Source organism: Mesoplodon densirostris, chromosome 1 (genome assembly GCF_025265405.1).
Source record: "Mesoplodon densirostris isolate mMesDen1 chromosome 1, mMesDen1 primary haplotype, whole genome shotgun sequence".
Classification (NCBI taxonomy): Eukaryota; Metazoa; Chordata; class Mammalia; order Artiodactyla; family Ziphiidae; genus Mesoplodon; species Mesoplodon densirostris.
In genome coordinates this window covers 38996639-39015696 of record NC_082661.1, presented here as the reverse complement: position 1 = coordinate 39015696, position 19058 = coordinate 38996639, and the positions used below count along the sequence as shown (strand labels likewise).

Sequence of the window (19058 nt, the reverse complement as noted above, 5' to 3'; positions counted from 1 at the left end):
GGAACTATCAGTGTCAGCTTGTGAAGCATCTGATAATGATAAGTCTTAGGAAAAACCTCATGAAAGATGGGGCCAGGGTACATGAATGGAGGACTTTAAAGATTTCCAGCATTGGAAACCTACCATATTAGTAGAAGGGAAGGCAGAAGTACAGTATACATTCCTTTAGATTTTCTGCATTTGGCACTAAAACTGGCATTTAATTTTTTCAATTAATTAAATTACTCATTGGGTGAACATACTTTTCATGTGCTATTATGTGTTCTGCCATTTGAAGGGTAGGTTTTACCTGACAGCTAGAAATTATCGAGACATTCTTTATGTCATTCAGGTAAATATCCTTAAAACATTTATTTTTTTGTCTACAAGCCATATTTTTGGAACAATAAAATAAAATGACAAATTGGGGTCACAGATCTTAAATCTCTGGATTGTTGTTGAATTTGACAAAATAAGCTAGATGTTTTCACCTTATTGCTACAGATACATAACACTACCTCAGGAAGCCAAGCTGCTTTAACCAAAAAAGAAAAAGAAGGGACTTCCCTGGCAGTCCAGTGGTTAAGATTTCTCCTTCCAATGCCGCGGGTGCGGGTTCATTCCCTGGCGGGGGAGCTAAGATCCCACATGCCTCGCAGCCAAGAAACTGAAACATTAATCAGAAGCAGTATTTTAACAAATTCAATAAAGACTTTAAAAATGGTCCACATCAAAAAAAAAAAAATCTTAAAAAAAAAAGAGAAAGAAAACTCAATGTACAAGTAGAGATGAAAAGGCCAAGTTTTGTAGTTGAGTGTCAGAAGATAATTTTGTAGGGTATTTTGAGTTTTCTAATTAATGCATTATGCATTGCATAAAGCATGCATGTGTATTTCAGTACCTAGGTTCTAGTCCAAGCTTATTTGAGAGTTTACAGCTTGCGGCTAGGACACCTTCTGTTTTCAAATGTCTGGCCTAGGCTTCTGCCTTCAAAAATTAAACGCTGGGAAGAAAGTTTTAAAATGTCATGAGCATAATAAAACATTATGCTTTGATCTTAACAAAGGTACTATTAGACAGTCACCCAACTCATTTATAAATCTGGATTTATTTCTTTAGAAAATTGTCCAATTTTCACACAGTTTCAAAGACAACACTTATAAATTACATGGCATGGTAATTTTGCGAAACTCTGACACCAAATTGAAGGTATACTGGCAATGTGTTGAAGGTATACTGATGTGTGAAGTTTCACTTGCTTTTTTTTCAATCCTCAGTCACCTGATAACTCAGTTCAATGTGAATGGATCTTAAATAATGTAGAAAGAGACGTTTAAGGGCTTCAGAATCTATATCTACATACAACTACTTCCCTCACAAAATATGTGCCTTAAGTCACTGTGCGTAGTTCAATAAATATTCCTGGATTTGATTTTTATTAGATCTTTGTTCTGTTCAAGGACGGTAAATCTTTCATTCTTAAGACTATATTTGTTACCACACGGTGTGGCTTAGTCCATGTCTAAAAATATTCATGATTCAGTCTTGCTTTGCAAAATTCAGTCATTTTTATTATTTTTTTTTAAATAAATTTATTTATTTATTTTTGGCTGCTTTGGGTCTTTGTTGCTGTGCGCAGGCTTTCTCTAGCTGCGGCGAGCTGGGCCTACTCTTCCTTGCAGTGTGCAGGCTTCTCACTGCGGTGGCTTCTCTTGTTGTGGAGCACGGGCTCTAGGCGCACGGGCTTCAGTAGTTATGGCTCGCGGGCTCTAGAGCGCAGGCTCAGTAGTTGTGGCGCACGGACTTAGTTGCTCTGCGGCATGTGGGATCTTCCAGACCAGGGCTTGAACCTGTGTCCCCTGCATTGGCAAGTGGTTTCTTAACCACTGCGCCACCAGGGAAGCCCTCAGTCATTTTTAAATGTGCTTATTTCTGCTCTGTGTCACTGACAAAGGACTTGAGAGAGATATATTGATTTTCACAATCTCTCCTCTAGAAGTATAATCCAGACACTACCTCATCATATAGCTCTATTTCTTGTAAAGAATTACTTTATCCAAATAATTTACAATAATAGTTTTAATTTTATGAATAAAAAATAAACAGTACTAACAAGATTAGTAACTGCCTTGCATTCACAAGAGAATCATAAAGCTATTTTTCAATAAACAACTTGATAGTTACGTAATGTTTTTCAAAATCAAGACGGCTCTTATTTGTAAGTTGATAGCAAAACATCTAGAGGTATGCTGGTACACTGGCTCCTTGGAAAGGAAAACAAGGCTCTGACTTGTAGCATTTGCCAATATCTGTGGTGACAACTGATAGATGATTTTGTTGAAGCTGGAATATTTATATACGAATCTCTAAGCCGGCACACATACACACACCATTCTATACAAATGTGCATGCTTTGATTCTTCCTCTTACTACTCAAAGGAGCCTCAGAAGAACAGTTTTTCTCCTGGGGCAGGATATGGATGGGACAGCCTCTTTATAAGAGCAACACAACTGAAAACAGATAACATGGATAACGCTGATCCTCTCCTTCAGGAGAGACTGAGTTTGAAACATCACCCTTTTTTGACTGCAGTGGAGAATCCGACAGCTTTAGTGTTTCCGCTAGAAGGATTTTGACCACAGTGAACTCCACTGAGCAAAAAAAAATTAGAAATACAAAGCTTTTCCAAAACATTACCCATGGCAACCATAGTTATCCTCATACCATGGTGACCTCCAGATTGAGTGGTCCACAGACCAAGAGTCCAAGATGGAAATAGAATCCAGTCCTTTTTGTACTTCTTCATATGAGGTCATAATGATTATGATGCTTTCCTTAGCAGTAATTCAATCTGGGAAAATTTTAATCTCTGTGCAATATCCAGGGAACTCTCACCATGCTGAGGAGAAAAAGAAATCATAGCTATTTATCTCCAAGAAAATCAAATGTCAATGAAATGACAATGTCATCCTATTAATGCTAGAACCGAATGACAGACAATGTTGACTGTCATTTGGTTCTAGCATTAATAGGATAACTTGATTCCTTAATGAGGACAATTGATTTGCTCTTAACAGCTTCAGAGGCAATTAATTTATGTCAACACAAAGCCAAAGTTAGAAGGTTATGATGATAGAAGAACCTCAGACCATGGTCCAAAGATCCTTACCTTGTTCTTTATCATGGGGTCTGCATGGGCTGCAAGGAGCACAGGGATGAGAGTCTGGTTTTTCATTTCGCAGGCATAATGTAGCGCAGTGCAGCCATACTGAAACACAAAGCATCGACATCATTCGGAATCCTTACACACTGCAGCATATGGCTTCTTTAGCAAGCACTTTTCATATTTTGTAATGTACAGCTAAGCCAAACAAACAGTCTGAAAACCATCTTTGTGGAACTATTTCATGCAAGTAAACTTTTGAGAGAAGAAAATGAGTGCAAAGGTTTGGGCCAAAAGGTGAAGACAAAACCTTATAAACAGGAAGAAGTTAGCCGATGGTACTCCTGTTATCACTGTTCTTACTGTCATTTGGATTTCTCTTTGACCTTTGTCCTTATCTTTCCTTAGTCTGCAGATGGGGCCCTTCTCACCAGGGGGTTGGGATCTTGGCTGCAGCAGCAGCTGTTAGGATTCATTGAGCACTTACTATGTGCCAGGCACTCTGCCCAATGCTTCATATAATGATCCCTATAAGATTGCCAACAAACAGATGAAAGAATGCTCAACATCATTAATCATTAGAGAAATGCATATCAAAACTACAGTGAGATATCATCTCATACTGGTCAGAATGGCCATCATTAAAAAATCTACAAACAATAAATGCTGGAAAGGGTGTGGAGAAAAGAGAACCCTCTTGCACTGTTGGTGGGAATATAAATTGATACAGCCACTATGGAGAACAGTATGGAGGTTCTTTAAAAAACTAAAAATAGAACTACCATATGACCCAGCAATCCCACTACTGGGCATATACCCTGAGGAAACCATAATTCAAAAAGAGTCATGTACCAAAATGTTCACTGCAACTCTATTTACAATAGCCAGGACATGGAAACAACCTAAGTGTCCATCGACAGATGACTGGATAAAGAAGATGTGGCACATATATACAGTGGAATATTACTCAGCCATAAAAAGAAACAAAATTGAGTTATTTGTAGTGAGGTGGATGGACCTAGAGTCTGTCATACAGAGTGAAGTAAGTCAGAAAGAGAAAAACAAATACCATATGATCCTTATAAGTAAGGACTAGTGATGTTCCCATTTTACAGATGAGGAAACTGAGAGTCCAGTAAGTTTTAAAACTTGCCAAAACTCACATAGGTAAAAAGTGGCAAGCCTAGGTTTACACATAGGCATTCTGACTCCAGCCTAACTACTGACAGTGGAATTTTGTAATCAGAGGCTGCATTTTTCTTAACTCCCCACTAGTGGTGGGGCAGTTCTTTTAAAAATATTCTATATTCAATAAAAATGTTATTCCCATGAGTTCAGTGACAGAATATAAACAATATCAAGGTTGCCTGACGCAGTAAAAAGGAAGGAAGGAAGGAGGGGAAGGAAGCAGAAACTAAATGTACAAGTGTTTCGGAAAATAAAGCGAGCAACTTTATAGTTGACAAGTACACTACCCACAAATACCATTTGCAATGTTATTTCAAAGTGACTAAAAATATAAACTTACACGATCTGTAGCATTAACTTCGACACCAGCGTTAAGTAGCATTCGTACAAGAGACTCATTCTGCTTTGTCTTTGATACCTATGACAAACAGCAAGCACAAGAACAAGAGAGGTTTATTTACAAACATTGTCTCCCTCTTACATCTGGACTATTCCAATCAATAGGCTTCATTTTAATCCCAACACCCCTACGCGTCTATGCCTCTTTCTTCAACTCTCCCCCACCTCCTCACTGCCCTTTAATATTAATTAGGTAAAGCCATGGTTGTCAGAGTGTGGTCCTGGAGTAACAGCATCAGCACCTTGGGACCTAAAAATGCAAAATCTGGGGCCCTACCCAACTCCTGCCAAATCCTACTAAGGATGGAGTCCAGGGGCCCATCTTTCCCTTCCTTGCTCAAAACCCTTCTATTGCATTCCATTGCTCCGGGGGCAAAAGCAAAGCCTTCAGCCTGTGACAAGGTGCCATATATTTTGCCCTCCGCTTATGGCCCCAGCCATCTCATCCACAGCCCCGGCTCACCTTGGCCTTGGTTAGTCTTTCATTCCCACCAGGCTCCCCCGTGCCATAGAAGAGCTGCCCTGAATGCTTCTTCTGTCTAGAAGCCTCCTCTCTCCTCTTTGCCTGGTAAGTTCATCTTTAATATCTCCCTCCAGGAGGCTGTCCCTGACCTACGTCTCCAGGTGACACCCCTCTCCTCTGGGCTCTCCTAACACTGACCACCTCTCTCTACCAACTACCTCATAGGAACTTCACATGTGTTCTGTCACTATTGGATTAATGACTTATTCTTCACAATCCTCTAACTCTCATGAGGACAAGGACTATACCTGTTTAGTTCATCATTGTATTCCTAACGCCCAGCACAGTGTCTGACACGTAGAAGTCTATAATAAGTATGTGTTGAATGATGGAACACATGAATGAAATTAACTAGGCTCCTCAGAAACCCACTTTTCCTGCCTAGTTCCCTGAGATTCTGACCACAGGACACTTTGAGCATCCCCCCACCATCCTATTCCATTAGGGATCGTGGCTTTCTCTGCTCAGGTGGGCATGTCCTGGAGTTCAGCCCCTTTACCACTTAGGAAGCTCCACCCAGCTGTCTTTTCTTTGGGCTTCCCACCTATGTCAATGTCTAAACTGCTTTTCTCCTCCTATCTTCCTCTGATATAACACAGTCTTTTCTGATCCTTTCCCCTATCATTTCCTCTCATGTCATTTATTTCTTAGGCATCACAAATTTACAATTTCAGGCCCCATGAATTAAGATAAAACATGTGCAATCAGAGCTGAGTTATTCATAATAGTTCGTATATTTGCCCAGGGCTCCAGCTTTAAACATTTTACAGTCTTAGAGAGCAAGGTTGTGTGTCAACAAATTCTGAATGAGCCTTGCCAATCATAGTTGTGATTTTTTTCTTCATAATCTCCAAAAAGGTTTGGAAATGAATGGCAGATTTACCCCACCCCAAAACTACAAATATTCAAGTGCTGTGTACTAAATACACAATTTTTCAAGAACCTTTCAAGGGTAAAAACAGAGTATGTGTTTATCAGTGAATTATAGTTTCCTCTCTCTCATAAATCCAAGCATCAAAATCAATGTTATCATATTTAATTATAGTTCTTCAAAATGTATAACATTTAATTACCCAAGGAGATAATAACATTACCTACTGGCAGATTTTGTTCTGGAGTTTATGTTAACAAGAATAACTAACACTCATAGTCTATTAGCAAGAAGAGACGGGAGTTGGTCATTTAACTGGAATAAATTACGTATCTGTTGAGTTATCTCTTGAAGGGAGAACTGGCCACAAGAGGAACCAGATGGGAAAAAAGTGAATGAGTCAGTGCAAACCTGTCGCTCTATTTGGAAAAAAATAAATAAATAAAATAAAAAACCTCGGGCTTCCCTGGTGGCGCAGTGGTTGAGAGTCCGCCTGCCGATGCAGGGGACACGGGTTCGTGCCCCGATCCCGGAAGATCCCACATGCCGCGGAGCGGCTGGGCCTGCGAGCCATGGCCGCGGAGCCTGTGTGTCCGGAGCCTGTGCTCCGCAACGGGAGAGGCCACAGCAGTGAGAGGCCCGCGTACAGCAAAAAAAAAAAAAAAAAAAAAAAAAAAAAAAAAAAAAAACCTCAAGCTTCATCTTCTACTCATAATATGACTGCATTCCTATACCAACTACACCTTCCTTTATGTAAGCAGCTTACTGCATGCCAAAGATTCCTTCAAACATGAATAAATCTACCAAGGTGAGAGGTAGGCTTCAAATTCTCTATAAAGATCTCCTGTGTTTGTCAGTTTCTAGTGCAAATCTCCTGGGATCTGTTTTTTAACTCACACCAGGATGGGTCCTTAAAAATCAGAAACTCAAAAAGATATGTACAAAAATCTAAACTCTTCTTACAAAAAAAAAAAGGAGAAAAGGAATAGCAGGGGTGCTTCCCTGGTGGCACAGTGGTTAAGAATCCGCCTGCCAGTGCAGGGGACACGGGTTGGAGCCCTGGTCCAGGAAGATCCCACATGCTGCGGAACAACTAAGCCCGTGCGCTACTGAGCCTGAGCTCTAGAGCCCGCAATCCACAACTACTGAAGCCCAAGCGCCTAGATCCCGTGCTCCGCAACAAGAGAAGCCACTGCAGTGAGAAGCCCGTGCACCTCAATGAAGAGAAGACCCCGCTCAGCGCAACTAGAGAAAGCCCACGTGCAGCAACGAAGACCAATGCAGTCATAAATAAATAGATAGATAGATAGATAAATAGATAAATAAATTTTAAAGAAAGAAAAGAAATAGTAGGGAGGGGATTCTTTTTAATATTCAGGATTTTTGCTTTTCCTTCGGAAGATTCTTAAACAAATTTAATTTATTTTTCCTAATAAACATTGCACAGATTACTTTACCATTGACTGATTTACCTGGCTACCTTTCTTCTTGCTTTACTTCAGTCATAGCATTGCATGTATGTTAGAGATGCCATTTGTAGAATACAAACTAAGAGCTTACTTGTTGCTATTTATTTACATCTCACCAACTTGGCAAAATTTAATGACTCATGCTGTTGATCTCTTACTCATTTATACTCATTTATCTTTTGCTCTCACGAGTGTTGTACTCACCATGAGGAAATAGCCAATAAGCAGGACAGGCATTAAGAGGATAATGAGTAGATAATCAAAGAAGGTAAATCTTTTCTTCACAGCATAATGCAAGCAGGTTCTCTGTTTCTAAAAAATTAAGAAAAGGCCTATTTATTAATAAAATATTATTTTAAATTGCATATTTTTAGATTACCCTATCAAAAACTTTAGTCCATGCTTTTTATTTTTGTGGTATCCATGGCATTTCTTTCTGTGGAATAAATCTAATTAATAAACCCAGAATTCCATTGACCAGAATATTGAACACAGTACAGTCTAAAGAAAAAGTTGGGCCATAGAAAGACAAGTGAAATGTACATTTTACGAATCATCAAAAGATATATTCTCACATTCATTTTGGTTTGGGGAAAAAATATATTGAGATATAAACATAGGACAATTTAGTATGAAAAGCTATAATTACTCCTTAATCATCTATGGTACACAATTATTCATTTTGTGGTTTGTTTATAGGAAAATGTTAACCACATGGCAATTTTTCCATGTTCCTACATGAACACAAGCAGTGCCGAAAGAATGGAAATAACTGAATTTAATTCTTCAAATACATGAATAATTATCAGGTGACAGATTTAAGCTTCTAGGAATTGCAGGGGTTATAAAATCTCAGGGCCTCATAATCAAGCAAAGGTAGAGCGAAACACGCACAAATAAGTGTAATGCAAAACAAGCTATGGTGACTGGAATTCCAACCAAATCAATGAGAAGAGAGGAAAGTCAGGAAGAAAAGAGAGGTTCATTTCTACTCTTCTTAAATAAGAGTATTTTTGTTTTTCTAATGGTATCGGTGTTCTCTGTAAAAATTTTGCAAACTAGACAAGAGTATAAGGATAGAATTTAAAATCACACATTATCAAACAGCCCAGAGTTAACTGTTGATATTTTGCTGTATCTTCTTCCAGTCTTTAAAATGCATATATGTGGAATTTTTCAGTGTAGGATCATACTGCACATGCAAAATTATATCTGCTTTGTTTTCAGTTAACATGTAGAATATGTGCATTTTCTTATGCCATTTAATATTTTAAAACATGTAACTGTTATGGCTGCACTGTTTATCGTTCTATGGAGCTGTTCGAATTTATTTAGCCAAACCCTAACTGTTGAACGTTTCAAGTAATTTTAACTTTTCATTTTCACAAATAACGTTGCTTGAATCCTCATGTATAAAGCTTTGTCAACATTTCTAAATTTGTCCTTAGCATAAGTTTCATAAAATAGAATTCCTGGCATAAAAGGCATTGATGCCTCGCACTGTATGGCTAAATTTTGCTCTGGTAAAATGATAATGATTTAAACTTCCTTCCTGATCAGCATTTGATTTTATGTCTTAATCCTGGTCAATCTGGCATACCAAAACAAACAAACAACACCACAAAAAGATATCTTTATGTTTTAGTTTAATTTGCTTTCCATACAATCCATCACTCTGTTAGGCATGTATGTACATCTGTACCAACACCAGAGCTTTTTGTTTGCTTGCTTTTAAGGCCTCTGTTTAGTACTTCTGAAGATAACTCAAATATATATTTAAGAAACGGGAAAGCACCAATTCAGATTATTAATGTACAAGGATTAGTATTGGGGAAAATGGAAAAGATTAAACCTTTAAAAACCATTGAAAATATTTTTTAAATGGGCAGTTGCAAACCAAACACTTCTCATAAAATCTCTGCTAAGGAATCCACTGAAGTCCTTCCCAGGATTTCCATAAGCAGCCTGGCTCAGGTTCTCTGCAAAACAGAGATAAGCATGCCTCCTCAGCCCTGTCCCTGTGTTGACAAACATCTCCCTCCCTCAGCTTCCTAACCAGCAAGTCTCCTGAGAGGGCACAAACCCAGAGACATCTGTCTTGGCCACCCCATCTCACCACAAGGCCACACACCTGGTTCCTCAGCTGGGTGCTGGGGCAATCATGTCACACTCCACTAAGCAGCCTATCTGTTAGATTAACACAGCCGTGACTTGCTTTTAAACCCAACCCACAAAAAATAGGAAGCACAAACAAGAAAGTCCAGTAGTGGACTTCCCTGGTGGCACAGTGGTTAAGAATCCACCTGCCAGTGCAGGGGACACGGGTTTGAGCCCTGGTCCGGGAAGATCCCACATGCCACGGAGCAAATAAGCCCGTGCACCACAACTACTGAGCCTGCACTCTAGAGCCCATGAGCCACAACTATTGAGCCCATGTACCACAACTAGTGAAGCCCGCGGGCCTAGAGCCCGTGCTCCACAACAAGAGAGGCCACCGCAATGAGAAACCTGTGCACCACAATGAAGAATAACCCCTGCTGGTGGCAACTAGAGAAGACCCAATGCAGCCAATAAATAATAAATAAATAAATAAAATTTTAAAAATTAAAAAATTAAAAGAAAGTCCAGTAGTGATCCATTTTCTGATACTATATTATTACTCCCAATGAGCTAGACTTTAAAATGACTTGGAAGGGAGAAGTGGGGCCCTACAGGCTATTTTCCCTCATTGAATGTACTTGAGTGGGTACAGGGCATTCATAATTATTACAAAGAGTGACTTCTTATATTTACTTAGTGCACTTTAAATGTTGCCTTTACTATGATGCAGATACTGGATGTTCCCATGGGGTTCTGAAAGGATGTTCACAGCATGTCCAGCTCTTCCTTAGTTCTGAAGACTCCAAGTCAGCTAATAATACATATTTAAGTATATTCTTTGTGCCTTTCTGTCTGGTTTCAAGCAGCCTCTGGTTCGTGAGCATATTTGTTCTTGGCAAATTTCTCACTGAAGTTTTTTTTATTCCACAAGCAAATTATAGGATCTTCTGGAGATCAGAACATTGACAGGTAGGTAAAAATCTAACTAATGAAATAGCACCACTGGGTGAATACTTGTTTTCCAGGAAATCTTTCCTTTTACTTCTGTAATAGTGAGGAAGAGGAGTAGAATGAGTGCACCATCCTTTTTTTTTTTTTTTTTTTTAGAAATACAAGGACATAATTAGCCATGAAACCCACAAAATATGCCTGTTCATTGACCTTTTTTTTTTTTCTTTTTCTTTTTTTTTTTGCTGTACACGGGCCTCTCACTGTTGTGGCCTCTCCCACTGCGGAGCACAGGCTCCAGACGCGCAGGCTCAGCGGCCATGGCTCACAGGCCCAGCCACTCCGCGGCATGTGGGATCTTCCCAGACCAGGGCACGAACCCGTGTCCCCTGCATCGGCAGGTGGACTCTCAACCACTGCGCCACTAGGGAAGCCCTGACCTATGTTTTATTTTGCTTTTTAGCCTGGTAATATGGGCTCAGTGTGTGTCAGTCTCTCTAAAGTAAGGCCCCCCAAAATTGTTGTTATTAGGAGCTACAAACAATAAGCAAATGACATCCACTGCTTCCATTGGTGCGAGGAGAAAGGAACTACCATGGTCATGGCCTCACCTGGTTTTTGAGGTTCACATCAGCGTTTCTTCTCAGAAGGAAGGAAACGATTCTCAGGTGCCCTCGCCTGCAAGCGCAGATCAGGGGGGTGTCTCCATTAAAGCCATCTTGAACGTTGATATAGTTGCCGTCTTCCCTCACCCACTGGCACACTTGACCCAAGTCATTCTGATAGGCCGCCTGGCAGATGGGCTGAGGAGAGGAAAACAAAAGCAGGTTTTGAAATATGGGAATAATTAAACCACACCAAGAAAAAAAAAATCACCCGACACCTTAAAATTCCATGTTTCCAAATTGTAATCTACTGCTTTGTTGATGAGATTTGGGGTCTCATTTATGTCTAGCCATAAGTCTAGAACAAGGGTAGGGCCACCAGGGACCCCTTACTATTCCCTAAATTGCTTGGCACACAGGAATGTTCATTGAATGGACGAATTAGTGAAAAGATGGATGCAATACTGCCAACTCAGTAAGGAAATTGTGTGTTGAGTTCATGGATAAATGATGCCTGTCAGAAAAGCAGGTTTCTACTCAAGATAAAATCTGCATATCAGAGGAGTTTAGGGCACCACTAAGTTAATGGGACAAAGACACATGGCCCCCTGTACTCAAGGAAATCTGCACAGTGGGAAAGAGCTTTTTTAGACAAATAATATACAAATAAAGAATTATGTAATTAGCTGCAACTAGATGCTTTTTATTTTAGAAAGCATTATAAGGAATTTTGCAAAGCACGATGGGAGTTAAACAGCAAGATCTGAGCAGACGTCATCTTGCCTACTTCCCCTCTCTTCTCTCCCTCTGGACTTCTCTCTTTTTTCCAATATCTCATGTTTAGTTTCTTCTACTGGGGCCTCTTCCCTTACTCTACAAAACAAACAAACAAACAAAAAACCAAAACAACAGCCACTTTTTCGTTTCTCTCTTCACCTGGCTAACTGCTAGCTCATCCTTCATGTCATAACTTATTTTCATTTTATCTATCTTTCCTGAGTCCAGCATTCCTTCACAGCAACTGACAAAACTATACCTCTTTTCTTAATTATTTATAATTGTATGTTGCAAGCTACTGTGAACCAGGAGGGGTTGAGGCCACAGTGAGTGAGGGAAAGCACTGAAGTTCAGGCTATAAATTCCACATGAATAGAGGCTACTTCATTCCATTCACTGCCATAGCCCCAGCATATGTATAACACAGTACTGGGCACATGGTAGGCACACATTAAATAGTTTCAGATTGATTTTAATTAGACAGTATAAAAAAGCACTTAGAATTCCTGGCACATGAATGATGCTCAATTTATGGAGGTTATTATAATTGCTTATTTAGTATTAATTAAATTAATTAGCGATATCTGCCAGGAGGTAAAGAAGTGATGGTCAGAGCGGTTGCAGGAGAAATCAGAAAAAGACATGGTCCAGATGCAAAGGAGGCAAAGTTTTTTTTTTAAAGTTAGAAAATTAAATTAAATTACTAGACATCACATAGTGTTTTGCTGCATGAGGTGTAAAAGCAGCTGAAAAGGTTCTATGCTGTTATAAACTCTGTCTCCACTAGGGGGCAGCTCAGGGTCATAAAAGCACTGACAACATAAATCTATAATCCGAGGGGAAGGAAAAAGTCTGTTAGATAGAATTAGCTCTATGGGAAAATCCTACTTCATTTTTTAAAAAATTTCACATACACCAATGAAAATTTGCCACTGATGACTACTACTCACGGGCTAGCACTTGGGAACTGATGGCCTTCTATGCAGAACTTGAAAACAGGTGGCTATAGAGTTAATTTTTCTGCTAAAAAGTAAAATGCCTTCCTGGCTCACTTAGACATCACATACAAATTGTTAATTCTTCTTTTCCTAGCATTTTAATTTACAGTATTTCAAAAGCTGGATTTTTTCATGTAGTGATCTGGCTTTCCAGATTCTCTTTAAAAACTGAAAGATTTGGCAACACTGGACCCACATGCACACAGGACACCACACAAAGCTCGCTCTGCTCGGGTGCCTCAAAATCTTCACTGAGAGTTAACCATAAAGAGGAAAGGAAAAGTGGAGAGTTTTCCTGCAAGAGTCGCAGGGGCTCTTGGAGTGTTTCTCAATCCCACTTGAGCAATATTACTTCCAATATTAACCTGACCTTATCTTCCCATCTTTCTTAGGCTGCCTATTTCCTAGACACACAGTTTCTGTGCTTAGCAGTATCTGCTTAAAAAAAGTTTAAAAGTTTCAAGAAGGAAGATAGAGTTAAGAGAATCAAGTGCAAGATAAGATTGCTGGATTTGATCACTAAGGACCATTCAGAGATGAATTTCATAAGTGTCAGACAGAAGGCAGAATACAGGGGTCTGAGTTCGCGGTCTATGAAGAATTGGAGTGTGATCAGAGAGGAATTCATGGTAAGTTTGGTAGTGAAAGCTAAGCGGGAGCTAGTGAGTACCCAGAGGGCTGTAGCGGGGTCCAGCCAAAGTTCTGCACATTTATAGGCAAAGTGGTGGCTTCAAGTGGTTATAAATACAGGCACTGGAAGCAAACTTTCTGGTTCCAATCTCAACTCTGCCATGAAACAGTTATGTTATTTGGACAACTTACTTAAACAATTTGTGCTCAGCTTCTTTCTCCATTTAATAATCACATCTTCTTTATCAGGTTACAGAAAGGATTAAGCGTGACTGTATAGATGAAGCACATAACTCAGGTCTGACTCATAATAAACCCTCAATTAATGTAGGCTATTCTTATAGTTATTTTTTAAAAACATAGCTGCCAGTGAAGATGGGCAGAGGTGGTTATCAAATAAACAGTTACTGAAAGAGAATGAAGAGATGATAGGATAGTGAAGAATTAACCTTACTAAACAATGACAGTTTGGTTCTAAAGCCAAAGCAAGGGAGGAAAGATAAATATTCAGGATAGAGAGAACTTTACATTAGCTGAATTTTTTGCCAGAAAGTCTGAGGTTTGATCTTCATGCCTTATGCTAACATGTATTTATCATCAATAAATAGATAGACATAGATATTCAATAAACAGCAATTATGTTTAAATACATGAATGGTTTAATGAAGTAGGGGAGCAAAATTTGCCACCCCAAAATGTGCCTCTTTGGCATGAGGATTAATTTAGGCTGATTATTTTTAAGAAACTGAAGACTCAGAAAGTCTTTTTACCTCTCTCTCAGCTGCCTAAAGAATTTAGGTAAAAGATTCTCTGACATAAATCATGCCAATGTTTTCTTAGGTCAGTCTCCCAAAGCAATAGAAATAAAAACAAAAATAAACAAATGAGACCTAATCAAATTTACAAGCTTTTGCACAGCAGAGGAAACCATTATAAAAAAAAAAAAGTTAGCTTACATAATGGGAGAAAATATTTGCAAATGATGCAACCGACAAGGGCTTAATCTCCAAAATATACAAACAGCTCATATGACTCAACAGCAAAAAAACAAACAACCCAATTGAAAAATGGGCAGAAGACCTTAATATACATTTCTCCAAAGAAGACATACAGATGGCCAGTGGACACATGAAAAGATGCTCAACCTCACTAATTACTGGGGGAGGGATAAATTGGGAGATTGGGATTGACATATACACGCTACTATATATAAAATTGATAACTAATAAGAACCTACTGTATAGCACAGGGAACTCTACTCAGTACTCTGTGATGACCTATATGGGAATAGAATCTAAAAATGGGTGGATATACGTATATGTATAACTGACTCAATTTGCTGTACAGCAGAAACTAACACAACATTGTAAATCAACTATACTCCAATAAAAATTAATTTTTTAAAATCACTAATTATCAGAGAAATGCAAATCAAAACTACAATGAGGTACCACCTCACACTGGTCAGAATGGCCATCATTAAATAGTCTACAAATAGGGACTTCCCCTGTGGTCCAGTGGCTAAGACTCCGAGTTCCCATTGCAGGGGGCCTGGGTTCAATCCCTGGTCAGAGAACTAGATCCTGCATGCCGCAGCTAAGAGTTCGCATGCTGCAACTAAAGATCTCACATGCCGCAACTAAAAGATCCTGCATGCGGCAATGAAGATCCTGTGTGCTGCAACTAAGGCCCGGCTCAGCCCAATAAATAAATTTTTTTTTTTTTTTTTTAGTCTACAAATAGCAAATGCTGGAGAGGGTGTGGAGAAAAGGGAACCCTCCTACACTGTTGGTGGGAAGGTAAGTTGGTGCAGCCACTATGAAGAACAGTATGGTGGTTCCTCAGAAAACTAAAAATAGAATTACCATATGATGCAGCAATCCCACTCCTGGGCATATACCTGGGCAAAACTATAATTTAAAAAGATACATGCACCCCTATGTTCATAGCAGCACTGTTCACGATAGCCAAAACATGGAAACAACCTAAATGTCCATCAACAGATGAATGGATAAAGAAGACATGATACATATATACAGTAGAATACTACTCAGCCATTAAAAAAGAACAAAATAATGCCATTTGTAGCAACATGGATGCAACTAGAGATTATCATACTAAGTGAAGTAAGTCAGAAAGAGGAAGACAAATACCATATGATATCACTTATATGTGGAATCTAAAATATGGCACAAATGAACATGTCTACAAAACAGAAACAGACTCACAGACTGTTGGTTGAGATCAGACTGTGGTTGCCAAGGGGCAGAGGGGAGGAGGGGGATGGACTGGGAATTTGGGGTTTGTAGATGCAAACTATCACATTTAGAATGAATAAACAACAAGGTCCTACTGTACAGCACAGGGAACTATATCCAATCTCCTGGAATAAACCATAATGGAAAAGAATATTAAAAATAAGAATGGGGCCTCCCTGGTGGCTCAGTGGTTAAGAGTCCGCCTGCCGATGCAGGGGATACGGGTTCGTGCCCCGGTCTGGGAGGATCCCATGTGCCGCGGAGCGGCTGGGCCCGTGAGCCATGGCCGCTGGGCCTGCGCATCCGGAGCCTGTGCTCCGCAACGGGAGAGGCCACGACAGTGAGAGGCCCACATACCGCAAAAAAAAAAATAAAAAAAAAAAATAAAAATAAGAATGTATACACGTGTAAAACTGATTCACTTTGCTATACAGCAGAGATTGGCACAACATTGTAAATCAACTCTACTTCAATTAAAAAAAAAGTGGGTGTGAGGGGGCCCTGTTCTGGAATAGAGCTTTCAGCAGAGATCTCTGCAAAGAGTATGGGGGAAACTCAGCAGGGCCTAAAGATCAGAGTCCACTCTGTGTCCCATTGTCTCTGCAGGCCCAGCAAACATTTATTTACCAAACATTTGCTTTTTCATCTTTTGTGAATTACCTTCCTCTGCTTCAAAGTCCCAAATCACTACCCCCAACACTCTCTCCGTCTTTAGCTGAAGATGGTATTTAACGTGAGGGTTTCAGCCATTTTGGTGAGTTATTCAGTTTTCCTGGGTCTCTCCCAAGTATACATGTTATTAAACTTTTGTTTGATTTTCTCCTATTAATCTTCCTCATGTCCATTTAATTCATAGACCAGCCAGAAGAAGAGGAAGGGTACATGCCTGGCTTTCAAAATAGCTGATAACTGGGTGCTAGAGGCCCACCCCAGTCCCACTTTGTATCTCCCTGTTCCAGGCCCTAAAATTTAAGAAGTGCCTCTGGGGAGCACAAGACACATTCAGTTTGTTGATGATTAACTAAACTATTCTGTATGGGTTATTTAACATAACCGTGTTTTACACTGCTCCAAGTAAAATAGATATCACAGCTGGAAAAATATTTGACATTATTTTAGTACCATGGAGGAATCTGAGCTGTTTGCACTGTAATAGAGGTCTTGAAAAGCAAAGTTTCCCCACCATCCCCACTTTCAGTATTGCTTCCCCTGAAATGTAGTGGTTCCTCCCTAACTGTCAGTCTAAAGAAAGAGACTTTGGAACTCTGCCTTGATAAGTTGCTTATTAACCATCTCCACGCTGAAGCTCCCCCCATTTAAAATGTTCCCTAACAATTTCTGAGGAGAATCTGTGTTTTTTTTTTTTTTTTTTTTTTTTTTTTTTTTTTTTTTGCGGTACACGGGCCTCTCACTGTTGTGGCCTCTCCCGTTGCGGAGCACAGGCTCTGGGCGCGCAGGCTCAGCGGCCATGGCTCACAGGCCCAGCTGCTCTGCAGCATGTGGGATCCTCCCGGACTGGGGCACGAACCCATGTCCCCTGCATCGGCAGGCGGACTCTCAACCACTGCGCCACCAGGGAAGCCCATAAGAATCTGTGGGTTTTGATGCAACACGGTTCAGATGGTGTACAAGATAAACGTGTACACTAATGAAATGTCTTCCCAGAAAAGGCAAGAAGATGTTTTCTTCCTCTTCAACTTAGGAAATCTTAGGGAATAATAATGAAGGTTTTATTTTATTCGTACAATAAATCTCAAGCCTTTCCTTCTGATGACTCATTTCTTCACATACTGTGATTTAAATTTCTTAGTAAATTCTTCCTTTCAGATAAATAAAAAAGGCACAGGATTTTTTTTTTTTTTTTTTTTGGTCTTAGGTCCACTTAGCCTTTATGTAACGTAAAGGACAGTCCCAGCAGTGGTTGGATTATGAGGATAGTAAGAGTGAAGGGGAAATCAAGGAAGGGCACACATTTATCTATTTTCTATTCCTTCTCCAACAAGGTCATTTTGAGAACATGATGTTGTCTTCACGGCCAGGAAGTTAAAGAAGCTTCATTACCACACTTGAGACCTGAGAAGCTCTGAGGCCAGGGCAGGGCAAGAAAGCCTTTGCCTCCAATCACGAGGAGAAAGGGCAGAGGAAGGGTGGGTTCTAGCTGCTTGATCTAGCAAATCGGAGGCCCTGATATCTCCCTACAACCTCAGACCAGCGAAGACGTGAATGCAGGGCTTTGAGGAAGCAGTAGTGTCACTCTCACTGCCTCCTGGGCTCTAGGACTTTCGGCCAAACAATGGCTCTGCCCAAGGGTGGGGATGACCTTGTTAAACTGACATTATTTAGAATTACTGGAGCACCGTGATGACAAAAAGCAAATCAACCTTTAGTCAGTATTATTAGTCTCTAAATTCAGAATAGAAAATAAAACTTCTGATTGCCTGTACCTAGATGAACTGCTCTCACCCATACCTTTCATATACCACTCAGTTATTCCAAGTGGCCCAACTTCCCGTGCTTCAGATTCTCCATACATAACACCCCTTGTCTGGAACACTCTCCCCAAGATTCCCAAGACTAGATTCATATTCCTCAGAGTTCAGCTCGAATGTCACTACCTCATTGGAGCCTTTCAGGTCAAATCTAATTACATATATACAGTCCTCTTATATACTCTCTCTTTATCCTGTTGCTTCCTTGATTTCTCTTTTCACTACTTACAATTATTTTTTTTAAATTTGTATATTCATTTTACCTTGGTAGCTCCAAGAGGTCAAGATCTACTCTTATTTATTTATCACTATGTACCAGGAGCTAGCATGTGCCAGGAATACAGTATGTGATCAATAAATATTGTTGATTAAATAAATGGATGACTGAGTGAATGAATAAATATTTACAAATGTTTAGTGCCAGTTTCTGTTCATACAATGAAGTTTTCATTTCCTTTTTAAAATGTGATTTAGTACCACATTATCACTTGTAAAATACTTAAAATATACAAGGAAAGAATCAAGAAATCAATTGGGATAGAAGCTATTTGGTGCTCTTTTTTAAATATACAATGCTAGGGCTTCCCTGGTGGTGCAGTGGTTAAGAATCCGCCTGCCAATGCAGGGGACACGGGTTCGAGCCCTGGTCTGGGAAGATCC

General features: G+C 39.7%; 1 protein-coding gene across 1 annotated transcript; it reads right to left on the bottom strand.

The window, feature by feature from the left end:
* Positions 1-2801: 2801 nt before the first annotated feature.
* Positions 2802-16340, bottom strand: ANKRD22 (ankyrin repeat domain 22; the record flags this gene model as incomplete). The annotated part of the gene is made up of 6 exons (XM_060116321.1): positions 2802-2879; positions 3150-3248; positions 4672-4749; positions 7798-7905; positions 11253-11444; positions 16332-16340. Coding segments are annotated over 6 exons (564 nt in total), but the record flags the coding sequence as incomplete, so codon positions are not given.
* Positions 16341-19058: the final 2718 nt, after the last annotated feature.